The sequence below is a fragment of the Neoarius graeffei genome, chromosome 15, assembly GCF_027579695.1.
Source record: "Neoarius graeffei isolate fNeoGra1 chromosome 15, fNeoGra1.pri, whole genome shotgun sequence".
NCBI classification, from domain to species: Eukaryota; Metazoa; Chordata; class Actinopteri; order Siluriformes; family Ariidae; genus Neoarius; species Neoarius graeffei.
Window position 1 is genome coordinate 28556050 of NC_083583.1, and position 19328 is coordinate 28575377.

At 40.3% G+C, this 19328-nt stretch overlaps 1 protein-coding gene across 4 annotated transcripts in view; it reads left to right on the top strand.

Moving 5' to 3' along the window:
* Positions 1-19328, top strand: part of arnt2 (aryl-hydrocarbon receptor nuclear translocator 2) — a 399781-nt gene that overhangs the window by 184339 nt on the left and 196114 nt on the right. For all 4 annotated transcript variants that reach the window (XM_060941110.1, XM_060941111.1, XM_060941112.1 and 1 more), the window contains one exon: positions 10790-10866. In XM_060941110.1, coding sequence (XP_060797093.1) covers positions 10790-10866 — 77 coding nt within the window. The remainder of the gene's footprint in view (positions 1-10789; positions 10867-19328) is intronic.

The following is a 19328-nucleotide window of genomic DNA, read 5'->3' on the forward strand; positions in this document are numbered from 1 at the left end:
GTAGCCGAGAATAAAGATGCCTCATTCATGTGCTGCGTTTAACTGTACCAACAGGTTTACCGTCCAAACGAGATCACATGGGATTACCTTTCACAGGTGAGACTGGAAAAATACTTTTCAATACTGTTCCTTCAGTCTTCAGTTTCCCAGCTCATCTCCACCGGGGGGGGTGTATAGTTATAAGCAGTGAGAATTAGATAATACAGTGCCACACTATGATGAACGTTTTTGAACGTATGATGAATGTTTTTATTTTTATCTGTTTTTTTCTTCTTTTATGGCAAATACTTCTCTTCAAAAGAAACTAATGAAGAGTAAAATAAAACTTTTTTTATTTTCACAGTGGTATGCACTTTATTTTTCATCCCTTGGTTTTCTCATCTAATATGGAAGTTATGGATGTCAGTGGCTGTGACAAGACGTGTTATGCTCTGCAATAAGAAAAAAAAACATTGGTACAAAGCAAGCCCATTCACTTTTTTATGCTGATAAGAGAATTACAATGGTTTTTCATGTGACAAAAATGTGTGATTAAATTGCGATTAATCGCGAGTTAACTATGACAGTCGCGACATTAATCGCGATTAAATATTTTAATCGCTTGACAGCACTAATATATATATATATATATATATATATATATATATATATATATATATATATATATATACACACACAGTACCAGTCAAAAGTTTGGAAACACCTTCACATTCGATGTTTTTATTTATTTATTTATTTATTTTTTCCTACATTGTAAATTAATACTGAAGTCATAAACACGTAAGGAATCATTTAGTAAACTTTAAAATGTTAATCAAACCAAAATATGTTTTAGATTTTAGATTCTTCAAAGTAGGCACCTTTTGCTTTGATTACAACTTTGCACACTCTTGACATTCTCTCAATCAGCTTCATGAGGTAATCACTTGAAATGGTTTTCCAACAGTCTTGAAGGAGTTCCGAGACGTGCTGAGCACTCGTTGGCTGCTTTGCCTTCACTCTGCGGTCCAACTCATCCCAAACTTTTCAGACTGACTGACCTTCATTTCTTAAAGTGATGATGGACTGTCGTTTTTCTTTACTTAGTTGAGTAGTTCTTGGCATAATATGGATTAGAACAGTACTCAAATAGGGCCATTCACTGTATACGAACTCGACCTCTTCACAACACAACTGATGGTCTCAAACACATTAAGAGGTCAAGAAATTCAAGAAATTAAGGCTACATCCACACGACAACGGCAACGAGATGTTATTAAAAAAATATCGTGTCCACATGGGCAACGGATCAGTAAAATATCAGGTACATATGGCAACGCAACGCTTGCTGAAAACGATGCAATACACATGCCACACCTCTAGGGGCGCTGTAAGACGGTCCCATCGGAGACACCAGAACAATAGAAGAAGTAGGATGCATGCGCATAAACCCCTTCTTCTACCCGGCCTGAAGCAGGAACAAACACACAACAAGAAGAAGAAGAAGATGGCTGCGACTACGCGAGGAAATCGTGCCTTCTGTGTGTACAAATTAGTTTTATTAGTGTGCATAGTTTTATATAACATAATTTTCTTATTGTGTGTGAACATTTTGAAAAGCATTTTTATATAATTTATAATAACTTTTTATATTGTGTGTGAACATTTTGAAAACACGGTCCCTTCGGAGACACCAGAACAATAGAAGAAGTAAGGACGCATGCGCATAAACTATTATGCGCGAGACTTCATATTAGCCACAAAGTCAGGAAAATCTGTTCGTAAAGTTACGTTATAATGACCAAATACAATGAAAAGTATTTTTCCAGTCTCACCTGTGAAAGGTAATCCCATGTGATCTCGTTTGGACGGTAAACCTGTTGGTACAGTTAAACGCAGCACATGAATGAGGCATCTTTATTCTCCGCTTTGCCCCATCCAATATGGCGGCGAGGATGACGTATGATTCTACGTGGAAGGCGGCGTCTTTAATGGTCCGGAATAAATTGAATGCTACACGTTGATGGATTAATTTGTTCTTCTACGCCCTTTTTGAGGAATGTATTGTAGGACTTAAACCAACATCTGAAGAGGTGAGATCGCTCCTTTTTTTCCCTATTTTTGCTGGCGGGATTGACTCTGCCCTAAGGGCAGAGTCTCTCTCTCTCTCTCTCTCTCTCACTCACTTTGCACCATTTACACAATAAATATTCACAGTGAAAATATTTTGTAAGCGCGTTTCATGAACCAAGTTATAGGATTTGTTGACAACTCGCATCGAGTTCGTTACACTTCTACCGGCGTGAAGCACTGACAGTCATGTGGTTGTGACGTCATCGTAAACAAATTCGTTCTACTCATCCAGACGACTTCGCAACGGCGCCGTTGCCAGATCTTTCCACTCTGGAACCCGTTCTCAAAAGATTTCGTTTTGGGGCACCCAAAACGCCAGTGCCGTGTGGACGCCAGGCCGAAACAATAAACAGTTTTATCAGATTCACCTGAATCCGTTGCCGTGTGGACAGGACCTAACTCTTGACAAGGCACAGCTGTAAACTGAAAGCCATTCCAGGTGACTACCTCTTAAAGCTGACTGAGCAAATGCCAAGATGTGCAAAGCTGTCATCTAAGCAAAAGGTGCCTACTTTGACGAATCTAAAATATAAAACATATTCTGGTTTGATTAACACTATGTTGTTTACCAAATAATTTCATATATATTTCTTCATAATGTCGTTGACTTTAATATTAATCTACAATTCAGAAAATTTTAAAATAATGAAAAACCACTGAATTAGAGGCATTTATACACACACACACACACTGTGAGTTGGCCTAGTGGTTAGCGTGTCCGCCTCTTGACTGGGAGATAGAGAGTTCTACTCGCGGTTGAGTCATACCAAAGACCACCATAAAAATGGTACCTACTGCCATCTGGCACTACAGATGTGAGTGGGGAAGTCAAACTCTCATGGTTACCAGAGGACTAGCCCCGTACTGTAACCCTAGCTGAGAGGCTGAGGGCTATCGAAACGGAGATTGGCGCCGCACCCATACGCCTTAAAGAGTTGGTTAGTACTGGGACAGGAGACTGCCTGGGAAGACCAGATTCTGGCGTGAGAGGGACTTTGAGATAGATAGGCAAGTAGGTCAGGAGATGACCTGGAATTTTGCAGATATAAACAAAATCGATGTATGGGCCCCAGGGAGGTCCCTGGGGGACACAACATCCACTCACCCCCTCCCTCAATGCCTTTCACGTTACGTTTAGCAACACAAACTTTTGACAGATCTTCACTAATCTTGGCACGTAGGTACAGGAGAGAGCCACAATTTGGCAGAACTCGGAAATTCCATATTTGGGCCCCTGGGTGGTGGATGTTTGGATTTTTGTTTGGAATGTCAGCCAATAAAACATGAATTACTAACGAAACCTGTTTTATTGAAATAAATCATTTATTAGTATTAAACTAACCTGCAGAGAAAGAAAGACTTTGTATTTATTAAACATATATATGTATATGTTATTTGCCAGCTTAAGGTCGGTCCATATTGTGAAATACCGTGATCGAGGTCTTGAAAGTGCTGAGCGAGGCCCTCTGGGCCGAGGTCAGTATTCAAGGCCGAGGTCACGGTATATCACCATACGGACCGACCTTAAGCTTGTAAATAATATATTAATTTTTTCTTTACCAAATTCTAACAGAAAACGAGAGCGCCCGAAAGGGAAAACCGAGCCGAGCCACCATTTTGAGTCCTCATTCACCACTCGAATGCAAATTGCTTCCTCCTCGGTATACAAGTGCACTTCCATGGCAGGAAAAAAAACTACATTTTGCCACCTATGTAGTCCCCTATTTATACAAAATTGAGTCATTCAGGATTCAGCCATGTTTTTGCTCGGCGTTAGCAAATTACAGGTTTTTAGCTTTCTCCTGAAATGTTTTCTTCTTCCTCATGGTAGTAAAACTCGCTTTCGCTGTGAACACTGTCGTTATCGCTATCCATGCTGCAAAATTAATGCTATTCTCCTGAGAAATGCTCACAAAAATTTATCAGATTTTTGATAATCTTGTAGCAGTTCGTGTGGGTGGAGCACAGAAAGACGGCAGGCCAGAATTAAGTTCCACAAACTCTTTTATTAGCTTTTCAGCTTTAAGCTATACACGCACGCACACAAGTATCGAGGTTGGGGAGAAGCTCCCTTCCTCCGCTCTCCCTCTCCTCTTATAGGGCGCGGTCACTGGGGAAGACACACAAACACAGGTTAACCAACATCAGGTGCAGTGATTCTGCCACTTACCTTCCCTGACTCCACCCTCCGGTCACAGACCGACGCTTGACCACGCCCCCGCTGCCACACTTATAAATAAATCTTATTAAAAAAAGATAAATGTTGACAAAAAATGCTACTATGTATGTTGTTGTTGTGAATGAGTGAGTCGCCCGGGGTCCGTAACTGGGGTCCGTACTGTAGGATACGGCCCCGCTCGCTAGCCAATCAGAGCGCAGGATTTGGACCGCAAAAAAAAAAATAATAATAATTATGCCACATCACTAAAGCATAGAGCCCATGTACATATGTTTCAGATCAAACCTGAAAACTAGAAGTAGCATGATTAAAGGAGGGAAGGCTGTTCAGAGGAGGCAGGCTCTGTGCAGAGAACAGAATACATATATGGTAGCAACTACTGCAGCTGTTATCTATTCACCATGACTACTGACTGACTAGTCTTTAAAAAGAAAAAAAGTACTTAACAAGGAGACAAATAGATGTCCATTCCCACCACCAGCAGACTTAGAATCCAGTTCTGAACTACAAGTATCCTCTTTGTCATTTCCCTTAACCTAGTAACACTGCCAACAGTACTGTAGTGAACATCATCATCCAGCACTGTCACTGTTTCCTGACAGTCTGTCTCCAAGAGTATACTGGAAAAAAATGAAATATCTTCAGTTGTTCATTTTTAAATGAACCTAGGCCTATTAGATAATATCTTATTTAATCTTATCCAAATGTCCTGTGTTTGCGTGCGACCACCGATGTCATTTCAAATGAGGCCGTTGGCTCTTATTTTTCATTCACTTTCACACACATAGTGTCACATTCGTACACATTGGATGATTCTGAACAGCGTGGGCTACTAACGGACTCGCACGCACTGCTCATGACCAGAGATGCACAAAGTACCCAACTTCATTACTTAAGTCAAAGTACAGATCCCACTGGTCAAATGTTACTCCGATACAAGTGAAAGCTGTACCGTCAATTTTTTACTTAAGTTAAAGTACTGAAGTACTTGCTTTTAAAAAATACTTAAGTATTAAAAGTACATTTTCTGTCAAGGCATCATTGTATTATTGCCACAACGCTTGCAAAACTTAATGCTGTTACCAAAGACAGAAATGTGAATTCACAAAATAAACGCATGCTGTGCCATCATGGTGGTTTAACATTAAGCTAGCTAGTCAGTGAATATCCACCTGACATGCTAGCAAACTCTTTTCAAACTCGAAATCATATTGGGTCGCTAATGCTACTAGAAAAGAAAGATTTCTACATTCTGGTTATTTAGCAAGATTATGCTAAAACATATTTATGAAAGGACTTCAGATAAGTTAACATTATTCATGTTAGCGTAACTCCGTGTTTACATGCTAACTAACAGTGTCCAAGTTAACTAGCTATGTGTTAACGTTAGCCGTGGACAAGGCGATGGCAACTTGGTGGGCAAATCCATAGAAAGTCATTTGACTAACCAGACTGCATAGCTATTGCAACGTTATTGCCAGCTCTAAAAGCACAGACAACTTTGTTGCAAGCTTTCTCTTGGAATAACATGTTTATATACCTCAATATGCTTCCGCAGGTTGGACGGCGAGTTTTTGTAGGCCATGATGTGGTTCATTTTCGGCAAACAAAGCAAACATTTAAAATGAAATGAATCTTTAATCCTTTCAGAAAACTGAAACATGGGTTCTCGGTATGGCCCTGGGTGCGTGCATTCCTCAGAAGAACCGCCTCCTTCCATTCTGCCATCAACTGTGTTCAAATAATACTGCGGAGAAATTATTGAACTTGAGTTTATACAGTCTATGGACGTGATGTGACCCTAGTAATTACTGATCGGCTGTCTCAGTGTCACCTGCGAAAAAACAATCATGTTTTATAAAAGAAAACAAAAAGCATCCACTTTCAAAGCTTCTTCAGAGTAACGAGTAACAAGGACCTTGAGAGAAATGTAGTGGAGTAAAAAGTACGATATTTGTCTTTCAAATGTAGTGAAGTTAAAGTCATCAGTTTCCAAAAAAATACTCAAGTAAAGTACAGATACTCAAAGTGTACTTAAGTACAGTACTCAAGTAAATGTACTTCGTTACTGTCCACCTCTGCTAATGACTCATACTGGCATGGGATTAAGGCGCAATCAGCGCACCTATATAAGGACTCTGAATAAAGACTCAAGTTGTGAAGTCTTGTGTTTTTGTGACACATTACCAAGCCATGTTTATATCCAGTTTTCCTGGTTTCTGATTCCTGTTTCCTGTTCCTCGTTTTTGACTCTGCTTTTGTGCCTCGCTCGACCTATTGTCCATTTTAGCGTTTCTGATTTATGCCTACTGATTTGGACTGTTTGCCTAATTGCACTTTTCTTAATAAGTATCTTCTGCACATACATCCATCTCCACCATCCCTGACAGAATACTTCGCCTGCTGACACACAGACCGTCATGGCGTGAGACAGTTATGGAAAGACTCAATAACTTCACCGAAGTTAGCATTTTGCATTGGAAGACCAACGAGAAATTCATCATGTTCAAGATCTATGGTCATTACTCCTTCTTTCATAAGAATAATTATTTGTTTACTGATCTCTCATCATTTGGGCACCTGTCTTGCCAAACTTGGAAAGAATCTGGACAAGGTTTGGCTGGTCCGGTCGCCTTTTCATTTTGAACTGTAGCGAATCCGAAGCAAGCTGTCTGGAGCCCCGACGTTGCCGCGACGAGCAGCCAATCAGCATCAACCTTTTGTACAGTGTAGCTGACGTGATTGAAGGTCAAGGCCCTAAAGCTGCTGTGAGTACACAAACACAGTAAAAAAGTGTAAAAGAATGCAAAAACAACCACTGATAGCCATAGGAAAGAAAAGGTCTTGGAAAATAGGAACTCTGCTAGCATCGTTGGTTGAGGAACTTTGAAAAGTAAGCAGCACCAGGCTGATCATACCCGGATTTTGTGCCGGGCGCTGGCCCTTAATGGAACCTTTGTATACAGTACTGTGCAAAAGTCTTAGGCAGCCTATTTTTATTTCATGCAAACTTTTGTTATAGATTTCTATTTTATGACTTCTACATTATCGAGTCAGAACAAAACATTCCAAACATTCATTTTCCAGCACAAAATTAAATGTTACAGAAAAAAAGTTTGTATCTGAGCAGCATCTACATAATAAGCAGCAAAGTTTGTTTGTTTGTTTGATTGAAGATTCAGATTCAGAAGATTCAGAAATACTTTAATTGCCAGGTATGTGGACACACACGAGGAATTTGACTCCGGTTCACTTAGCTCTCAACAAGCAAACAACAACAACAAAAATAGGTGCATAGTGCAAAGTAATCCTGGTAAGTCAGGTATGGGATAGTTAAATAAATATAAAGTATACAGTGTGCACAGAATGATGGTATAAGTGTTCAGATATTTTACAAGTGATATTACTGATATATGAATCTGGATTTTAGCTGTTTATCACAGAAAGGATTTCCCTTTTGGTGCAATATGGTGCATAGTGCAAAGATGAATAGTAAATTTAAATAAGTATAAATATAAGTAACAGTGAGCACAGAATGACAGTATGAGTGTGCAGATATTTTGCAAGTGATATTACTGATATATGAATCTGGATTTTAGCAGTTCATCACAGAGACACCCTGAGGGAAGAAACTGTTCTTGTGTCTGGTTGTTTTTGCATACAGAGATCTATATCGCTTCCCTGAGGGGAGAAGATTAAACAGATTGTGACCAGGGTGTGATGGGTCCGCAGAGATGTTACCTGCCCATTTCCTGACTCTGGACAAGTTTGATTGTTTGTCTTGAGCTAATGTCGCCATTTTTCTACGGATTTTCACCAAATTTGGCAAGTAGGTCCAGGGATGACCCAGAATTTTGCAGATATAAACAAAATTCATGTACGAGACCCAGGGGGTCTCCAGTGGGCCCCTGGGTGGTGGATGTTTGGATTTTTGTTTGTTTTGGGTTGACATCACCATTTCTCGACAGATCTTCACCAAATTTGACATGGGAGTCTGGGGGCAACCCAGAATTTTGCAAAACCCGGGCAACGCCGGGTAACCTGCTAGTATTACATATGAGAGCACTTTTCAAATTAAAAAAGAAAACAAAATGAAGGCTCCTGGGTTTTGGTGCAAAATGAAGAAGCAAGTATGACCATCAATGTGTCCAGAAGAACTGTGGCTGGTTCTGCAAGATGCTCAGTAAAACCTACAGCTCATTTCCAGATAAAACTGCACTGAGACTGCTATTTTTATTTTTTATTTTTAATAAAGCAAAGGGTCGTCTCACACCAGATATTGACTTTGGTTCATTTATTATGGCTTACTGTTGGTGTTGGGTTTTTTTTTCTTAATGTTGAAACATTTAATTTCATTATTTTTAAGCCATTTTTGGTCTACAGCATTTCTTTATATATGCCTAAGACTTTTGCACGGTACTGTATATATTAATTTTGTCAATCAGTGATGCAACAAACCGTAACAATCAGCAGCTTAAATCTACAATTAAATAAATCTAATCATTGCCAAATTGTTGTTGTATAACAGGAATAAAATACTGGGACATGATGTTTTTGGAAAATAATCAACTTATTGTTTGGTTATGACATCACCATCCTGTTGCTGATAACTTTCCTATAACAACACACCCCTATTTTTAAGGGGTTTTATTCCTTACATGTCATTGGCTATAACCATTTTGTGGAAACATGGCTATAATGTCAATAAACAGCCTTTAAAGGAACAGTCCACCGTACTTCCATAATGAAATATGCTCTTATCTGAATTGAGACGAGCTGCTCCGTACCTGTCCGAGCTTTGCGCGACCTCCCAGTCAGTCAGACGCGCTGTCACTCCTGTTAGCAATGTAGCTAGGCTCAGTATGGCCAACGGTATTTTTTGGGGCTGTAGTTAGATGCGGCCAAACTCTTCCGCGTTTTTCCTGTTTACATAGGTTTATATGACCAGTGACATGAAACAAGTTCAGTTACACAATTTGAAACGTAGCGATTTCCTATGCTATGGAAAGTCCGCACTATAATGACAGGCGTACTAACACCGTCTGTGCGCTTCGGCAGCGCATTGATATCTGAGCTCCGTATCAATGCGCTGTCGAAGCGCGCAGAAGGTGTTAGTACGCCTGTCATTATAGTGCGGACTTTCCATAGCATAGAAAATCGCTACGTTTCAATTTGTGTAACTGAACTTGTTTCATATCACTGGGCATATAAACCTATGTAAACAGGAAAAACGCGGAAGAGTTTGGCCGCATCTAACTACAGCCCCAAAAAATACCGTTGGCCATACTGAGCCTAGCTACATTGCTAACAGGAGTGACAGCGCGTCTGACTGCGTCTGACTGACTGGGAGGTCACGCAAAGCTCAGACAGGTACGGAGCAGCTCGTCTCAATTCAGATAAGAGCATATTTCATTATGGAAGTACGGTGGACTGTTCCTTTAACCTCATTGTTTGATTTTTTTAATTTAATTTTATTTTTTTAAGTTGTTCTGGTGAAAACATCTTTTCTTAAAGTAAGTATGTTTTAAAAAATTGTGAAACTTTATCTCTGCGCTTGGTAAAAGAAATAGATTTGAAGACTGGCGAGAAACACAACATTCAACCAAGCGTTCCCGTTGTGCTTCCAAATTCAAAAGTCTTGCCCATGGATATGTTTATATTTTCCTGAAATAATACAAAAAATGTGGTCAAATATTTTATTTATGATTAAAAGTTTTCTGTTTTTCTCTTGATAGGAAGCCAGTGATTTGAAACAGCCCTGGTTTTGCTTAATGTTGCTGTTATTATGGACACGACTCAAGAGCCACAAACTATTTTTCGCTGACTGGAACAAAAGCCAAATTCTGACTTTTCATACGCAGAGCCTTTTGTCAAAGGGCTGAAGCCTGGTTTAAGTAGAAATGTACACAACTTGTCATCTTGTCTGGTGGGCTCCTCCATGCATTTCACCACTCTCTCATTACGGTTCTGTGTAAAATATCTCCCTCGAACTCAACCAAGGTTTAAGAGAGGAATCCGTCCACATTTATACAGCCATGAGTTGTTGCAAACATTCCCCTTGGTACGTTGTTGGTGTTGCATCCAGCGTTTATTTTGCCAGAAACTTTATTTTCAAATGAGGTTTGTTTTTCTGTCTGCTGAAACCAGGCAGAATGCAAAGCAGATGATTCTCGACAAAAACAAGGAACACTGGAACTCGTTTAATGAAAGTGAAAAACAGGTCTGTGCGTGAAAGTTATTCAGAACCCATTTGGTTGGTTTTCATTAAGCATCTGCAGTATTATTTTGTAGCGAAGCAAAACACGAGCAATCATTCGATCGACAGCTTTCATAAAGCGGCATTAGAGCTGATTTTTTTCGCCATATGCTTGTCAGCGATGGACCATTTACCTGAGGTGTGTGTGTGTGTCTGCATGTTTGTGTGTATTATTGCAGGGCGTAAATGAAGCATGCACAATTTGTCTGAATTTCATGCTCTCTGACTGGTGTCTTTTTCAGGAATGACAATCCCTGAAGATGATTCAGAAGCGGGACAGCCCAGTAAATACTGCCTGGTGGCAATTGGAAGGCTTCAGGTACGTAAAGGGATTGTTGCAGCTGCGTTAATAGCCACATCTTTCAACAATCCCACGTTGATTGGGCATCATTAAGACAAAAAAATGAGCTTCAGCTTCGGTACGCCCTTCAGCGTCGTACATCATAATTCTTAGCATACTGTTCGTTTATTTATTCATTCGCTCACTCATTCACTATCCCTTGCTAGTTTCCCATATTAGTCCAGGATGGATAACAAATTAATCCCAGCTGTTGTTGTTGAGCTGAACACTGAGCTAACTAACGTAACTAGAAAGTTACCTGAATGATCTATCCAATATTTGTTAAATATTTAATGGAACGCTACTTTGGTGAATTGTGAAGAATCACGGTCAGGATCTTTCCTGTTCAAAATGGTTATATTATTAAACTGGACAGAGAGACTGGATTTGCAAATGTAGGCTCAGTAAAAAAAATAAAAAAATACTTAATGTAGTTCATTTAGTTTATAATGAACAAGGAAAGATTTTAAAACCAGGGCTTGTGATATTTCTGAAAAATTTATCACGATTAAATGGTTCATTTCAGTCAATCACGATCATTATTAATAACTCCTTATTAAAGGACATGGGACATGGATTTTTTTCTGGGTATAATTATGTATAAAGGACATAAGAAATGCCATCTAAATCACTGCAGGGCGTCAAAAATGTGAAAATCATCACATTATTCAACTTTTTTATACATCAGCGTAAAACAATGATTCGTTAATTAGCTAGGCGGTCACGTGACCCGTGACGTCACAAAAACTTTCCAAGGAGCCAGTGCTTGGGTATCTAATGTAAACAGGTTACCGAAATGGACACCATCGACAGTGACATTCCCGATGTTTCACAGAGATGTGAAGTTAGACCCTATCAATTCGAACCGATAGCTGGAAATTCACATGAACATGGATCTTGTCTTTACTCTGACGGGTCAGATGATTCTGAGAGTGAGAGTTCATTCAATCCCCATGAAACTGAAAGCAGTCGGCTGGATAACACATCCTGGTAAGTTAAAAACAATTCTGCTCAAAGGCTAATGATCTGTTGAAAGAAGTATTATTTTTGTATCATACATTGAAAGTTCATTATAGATCTAGCTAAAGTCCGTTGCAAGCTAGTTTTTTTTTTGCTGATATTTTTCGAGATTGATTGAGATACAATGCTTCCAGAGTCCGAGATGAAAACATTCAAAATGGCGAAACGAGTCAGAATTATGATAATCAATGATTGATACACCCAAAATTATAATACTAATCCTTACCGCATGAGGCCCATGGTAAAACCACACTTCCAGGAGGGGCTGCCGTCTGCCTCCCAAGCCGGCCGAGAGCGCTCCTCGTCGGGCACGGCCAGGCGGGCGAATGCCCTGGTCCGTCCGCCCTGTCTAAAAAATAATGGTACAACTCCGAGTGAAGGTATCAATGCGCTGTCGAAGCACGCAGAAGGTGTAGTATGCCTGTCATTATAGTACGGACTTTCCATAGCATAGAAAATCGCTACGTTTCAATTTGTGTAACTAAACTTTGTTTCATGTCACTGGTCATATAAACCTATGTAAACAGGAAAAACGTGGAAGAGTTTGGTCGCATCTAACTACAGCCCCAAAAAATACCATTGGCCATGCTGAGCCTAGCTACATTGCTAACAGGAGTAACAGCGCGTCTGACTGACTGGGAGGTCGCAATACACCATGATGTTCAATGTACGTTAAACACTCTAAAAACGAAACAATTTTCTTGTCATCCAAGACACAAAAACTATTTTGTCGCATTCGTCATCATCACGATTCACACTTCTCCATATTCATCTACCCGCTTGTGCTGTACCCGAAAGTTTTTGTGACGTATGATCACGTGACAGCGGCTCTTCCGGTTGTAAAATATGCATATCGGAGCTCGAGCAGAAATGCCATATAATCATCACAAATATAACGATTTTGCTGAGTTTAATAGATAATTTTGTATTTGTTGATGCAATTATTTCATATTTTTAATGGAAAGAAACTGATATAGCGTGCATTTATGTTTCATGTCCCATGTCCTTTAACCGAGCATGAGGTCTTTATGGGAAAATATCAGACCGAGTTCTCGGTCCGTACAGAAAAGACCTCAGTCTAATATTTTCCTGTAAAGACAGAGCAAGCGAGATTAATAAGGAGTTTATTATATTGCTTTTTTATTTCTAAGATTAAAATAGACTGTCATTATAATGAGGCATGATGCTGCTTTCAGTCACGTCATATTTGTAATATAGTTGAGTCACACATGCAGAATAAACGGCTAGCGGTTTCAAAATTGAATTTCTGTTAGCGGTTAGCGGTTTCTGAATGCTCTTTGTTGCTCATTTCTTGAATAACTCAGTGATTTCTTGTTTTGTGTTTTGGCCGTTTTTGATTCCGTATCGATTTCTAATTAATCCTTTTTTTTTTTTTTTTGGCAACATTGAAACCTGGCACCCTTGGCAACATTGAAACCTGGCACCCTGGAAAGAGATTCCGTAATCGCCCACAGGCATTACGGGGAAATACTGCCCGCCAAGGAACCAATCAGAGCACACGATTTTACCAGAAGTAGCTTGTGCCATATAACAATAACTTTTATTGACCTTTTTTAAAGGAGAACTGAAGTCATTTTTAAACTTGCTTCATTTCTTAATTAACGTGTTATTCAATTACGTTTTCGGTTTTAGTAACCTTATATCGTGACTCATATTGGCAACTAATTGCAGTTAAATATTATACTTATCGGCCTATTCGGTTTTTAGCCATGCTGAATTTAGTTCGTTTGGTCCACGGCAGGTGTCGCTTATCCACGCGATCTTCACAAGATTTGTGCGAGACTTCGAAACGTGAAGTGTCAGCCAGGTGTCAGTGCTGCCATTTTGAAAACTGTTTTCCAAACGAAATATTGCACAAAAACAAGTTTAAATGACGATTACTGCCTACTTTTTTCAAATTTTCTGATTGCTATCAAAACAAACAAAACTTCCGGCTTGATTACGTCAGCATTCGAAAGAGGGCGCGCGCGTCTTTTGACAACGTTGGCAGATGTCGGTCACTTTGATTTCCGCTGTACGTTTTACTTCCGTCCTACGATGTCTCGCACAGGTCTCAACGAATCTCGTTTACAGCCATTGCTGTGACATATGGACTGATATTTTACAGAGCATATTTCAAACACTCATAACTTGCTATAGCAGCGACAAAATAGCTGTCAAAAATGCATTCCGATATTTAATAAAATGAGATAAATAGAATTTTGATAATAAAAAAAATGCCTTCAGTTCTGCTTTAAATAATTACTAGGAGAAAAAAGGCTGATTTTAACTACTTTATTTTGAATTTAAACGGTTTACTTTTATCAACAATTTCCTCATCATCTGCAGTGTTTTCCACACACTGACTTTACTTGGGCAGGCCACCCGGGAATATTAACGGCTCCCCAAAGTATATTTGGCAACCCGTTTTAGCAAATAAGTCTGAAGAACGAGAATGTTCTGTGAATGATGATTAATAACAATGAACAGAATGTACTGTATCACCTATTGTGCTGAAATGATCGGCCAAATAGCTGACCGCATGAACAGAGAGCTTTCATGCCATAGACATGCGTTACCATAACAGCATGGAGCGCTTGAGTCCAGTCAGGACATTCAGCTTTGTGATGGCACTTTTTTCGAGCCTATTTAACTGATTATTAGTATAAATACACAGGTGATTATGGGAAATCTGACGCGCTGATTGGTCGAGAAATTGAGTCTTTCTTGATAATCACCTCGAGCGACTCGGCAAAATGGCCGACAATCGCTTCGTCACCGTAAGTGAGGAAGAGTTAGAAATTAGGAAAGAAAATACTGTTCCTAAAAGTGTTAAAGATGTTACGAAGTTTGGTCTAAAATTATTCAAAGGTAAGGTGTAATTATGGTTTATTACCTCCGCCAAGGAGGTTATGTTTTCTGGAGCATTGGTTTGTTTGTTCGTTTGTTTGTTGGTCTGTCTGTTAGCAACATTATGGAAAAAGTAATGAACGGATTGCTCTGAAATTTTTTTTCAGAGGTGTGACTGGGCACAAGTAACAATCCATTAGATTTTGGCGGTGATCCGGATCACCTTCTGGATCCCGGATTTTTTTTAAAGGATTAGTTTTTTCCCCATTGAAATGAATGGGCGCGCGACGCAAAAAACAGATTTTTCCCTCTGTAGGCCAAGCCATAAGGTGTAAAGTCAGGAAACTTGGTACACTGATAGAGGAGTGGACCCTGATTGATTTCATCAAGTTTCATGTTGGTACGTCTCACACTCTAGCGCCACCAACTGATCACAGTCTTACATGCATTCATGCACGTAACTTTTGATCCATATGTCCGATTTTCATAAGTCTGGTGCCGTTGGAATCCTTGAAGCTAGACAATTCCAACGCACCCTATGATGTCATTCTCCGCCTCATTAGATTTTCCGACATTTTGGATTTTGTCCAAAGTGAAGGTAGAGTGACCCTGGCCACATGTTTTGTCCGATCATCATGAAACTTGGCACACATGATCTCCGGTCCATGCCTAATGAATGATATTCGTTTTGCTCTCATACATCGAAGCGTTCGCCCGTGGCAGCCAATCAAAATCAATGGCAAAGCCACCAAACAGGAAGTGAGCTCATATCACGGAAACGCTTTGACATATCAAGACCATATTGAGTGGCATGACTTTGGACACCATCCAAACTATCCTCATCAAATATGGTGTCATTTGGCCACTAGGGGGCGTCACAATTAGCAAAAACGTATTTTGGCTCATATCTCAGAAACGCTTTGACTTATCAAGACCATATTTGTTGAGATGACTTTCAGCACCAGTTCATGTACCCTCATCAAATTTGGTGTCATTTGGCCACTAGGGGGCGCCACAATAAGCAGAAACGTGTTTTGGGTCATATCTCTTTACAGATTTAGAATTACATCTACGTTTTCATGTTAGTGATCCTCTGGAATGTCCCTGTAAAGAACCTTGCCAGCCTGTCATCTCCGTATGAGAATCCGTCTTGTGTCTTGGCCAAACTTTCGCGTGTTGACGCAAAACTTGTCATGTGGGCATGCGCTCGCCTCTCTTGCCAGGTCGCCATGGCGGCGCACCTGAGCAAGCACACTTTTGCATTTTCTCCGGAAATGCATTCTAGTTATTATTATTACCTCCGCCAAGGAGGTTATGTTTTCGGTAGCGTTTGTTTGTCCGGATTTTTTTAAAGGATTCTTGGTGGAGGTCTGCGCTCTCTGAGTGCTTTTCTAGTTTTATCTGTTTCAAAGCAAAGGATTTTATGTGAGTCAGCATAGATAAGTGACACAAGTCTGTGTGTGCCTTTATTACATTTGCATGCTGCTTTTAAAGACTGAAATAAATAATTTTTAAAATACGATTTAAAAAAAAACACTAGAAAAGCACTCGGAGAGCACAGATCTCCGCCAAGAATCCTTTAAAAACAATTCGGGATCCAGAAGGTGATCCGGATCACCGCCAAAATTTAATGGATTGCTACTTGTGCCCAGTCACACCTCTGGAAAAAATTTCAGAGCAATCCGTTCATTACTTTTTCCGTAATGTTGCTAACAGACAAACCAACAAATGAACCAACGCTTCCAAAAACATAACCTCCTTGGCAGAGGTAATAATCACCCGTGTATTTATACTAAAACAATGATCCGGCTCAGTGAATAGATGGATATGGATGGATGGACTGACTGATTGATTGATTGATTGATTGATTGATTGATTGATTGATTGATTGATTTACTTTATTGATCCCAAGCTGATGGGCGGCACGGTGGTGTAGTGGTTAGCGCTGTCGCCCCACAGCAAGAAGATCCGGGTTCGAGCCCCGTGGCTGGCGAGGGCCTTTCTGTGTGGAGTTTGCATGTTCTCCCCGTGTCCGCGTGGGTTTCCTCCGGGTGCTCCGGTTTCCCCCACAGTCCAAAGACATGCAGGTTAGGTTAACTGATGACTCTAAATTGACTGTAGGTGTGAGTGTGAATGGTTGTCTGTGTCTATGGCCCTGTCCACACGGCAACGGATTCAGGTGAATCTGATAAAATTGTTTATCGTTTCGGTCTGGCGTCCACACGGCACCGGCGTTTTGGGTGCCCCAAACCGAAATCTTTTGAGAACGGGTTCCAGAGTGAAAAAATCTGGCAACGGAGCCGTTGCAAAGTCGTCTGGATGAGTAGAACGGATTTGCTTACGATGACGTCACAACCACATGACTGTCAGTGCTTCACGCCGGGTAGAAGTGTAACGAACTCGACGCGAGTTGTCAACAAATCCTATAACTTGGTTCATGAAACGCGCTTACAAAATATTTTCACTGTGAATATTTATTGTGTAATGGTGCAAAGTGAGAGAGAGAGAGAGAATAGCCCTTAGGGCAGAGTCAATCCCGCCAGCAAAAATAGGGAAAAAAAAAGGAGCGATCTCACCTCTTCAGATGTTGGTTTAAGTCCGACAATACATTCCTCAAAAAGGGCGTAGAAGAACAAAGTAATCCATCAACGTGTAGCATTCAATTTATTCCGGACCATTAAAGAATTCTGGAGGATATCAGAATGTTGGCATACCGGCTTCCATCTACCCCTGTTCATTCCTCTTTCCGCGTCTCCATTCGAAAAACGAGCACGTGATTTAAAGGGACTATATCCATAGGATAGGGAGTGAGAAAGTGTGTGCGTGTGACAGTGACAGGGATAGTCACTGTGCGCATGCACAGTTATGCACATGCGTCTTCTTCTATTGTTCTGGTGTCTCCGATGGGACCATCTTACAGCGCACGTAGAGGTGTGGCATGTGTATTGCATCGTTTTCAGCAAGCGTTGCGTTGCCATATGTACCTGATATTTTACTGATCCGTTGCCCATGTGGACGCGATATTTAAAAAAAAAAAATCTCGTTGCCGTTGTCGTGTGGTTGTAACCTATGTGTCAGCCCTGTGATGACCTGGCGACTTGTCCAGGGTGTACCCCGCCTTTCGCCCGTAGTCAGCTGGGATAGACTCCAGCTTGCCTGCGACCCTGTAGGACAGGATAAAGCGGCTAGAGATAACGAGATGAGATGAGATCCCAAGCTAGGAAATTTTGTTCCAGCAGCAAGTTATCAGACATCCAAAAAGAAAAAGATGCACTGTACAACATAAAATTTAGAAGGAAAAAGATCCCAACAACAAGCCAACTATACGATACGCAGATAAAAATGTAACGATAAAAATATATATCTAAAAAATATATTTTAAAAAATATGAGTGCTTTGTACATGTGAATGTGCATTCGACTTCATCTCAGGTATTATTCACAGATGTTCACTTTGCCTTTGGTGAATGATTGTTCATTAAAAGGACAAATTATAATCCGTGCGAGCGGAGCAGAATACAGTACAATCGCGTGCAGTAAAGCATTTTTGTGCTGCAGGTAATACCGGCTCTTTCAGCTTTCTACTACCACAAGTATATTTAAGGCCTGTGGGTGACGCTGCTCATTTTCTCACTCTGTACTATTTCTGATGTGTCACATGTCGATGGTGCAACCGAATAATACACCCAATGTTTCCCACAGACCAGGTAGCAATTTGTGGTGCTCCACTGTGCCGATGAGGGAATCGTGCGCGGTGGTGTCGTGGCGGTCGGTGGAGTCGGTCATTGGGGTGTATGCAAAGTAGAGCTGTGCAATATATCGTATTTTTATCGCGATATCGATATTGGTGTCAAACGATATCAAAATTCATAATATCGATATGAAACGATTTTTTGTCATTTGTCGAAAGGGACGTGCACAATATTTCTACAATGGCAATAAAACAACAATAACATTGACGTGACAGTAAGGTAAAACGAACCCTCTGTCCCCTAAGGCACACCGTAGCCTTGCATACGTCATCCATTCTACTCCCGCGATATCTCCGCAACAGTAAAAAATCAATTCTTCTGTTTTCATACGTGTCGGGTGATTTGATATATTGATTTGTTAATATGTTGTTTGATTTGCTTGCTAATAGTTATAATAATACAATTAACATATATTTACGTCATATTTTTGGATGTGGGACTGGGTAATGTAAAAATGGCATCTACGGAAGAAAACAAGCACAACAATATTAGCACATATCCAGCTTGCTAGCTGTGTTAGATGTGTTAAACCGTGTGGATTTAAGTGGAATAATTGCGAGTCGTCCTGTGGTCAAGGCAGCGTTTTAAGGTAAGGCAATTTGGTTATTAATGTTGCCCGCCGCGGCATGTTTACTTGGGTTCATTTGATTTTGACTTGTGCATCTGCAGCTAGCATCATGCTCTGAAGTAGGTTCTGCTAAGGACGGGTTTATTGCGCGATGTAGACGGACTCAGATGTAATTACATTGTTTTTAAAATTCCGTGCGCTTAAAACGGTGTCCCCCTGCTAATCATGTAGCCCTAATCATGTGTTGCTTTT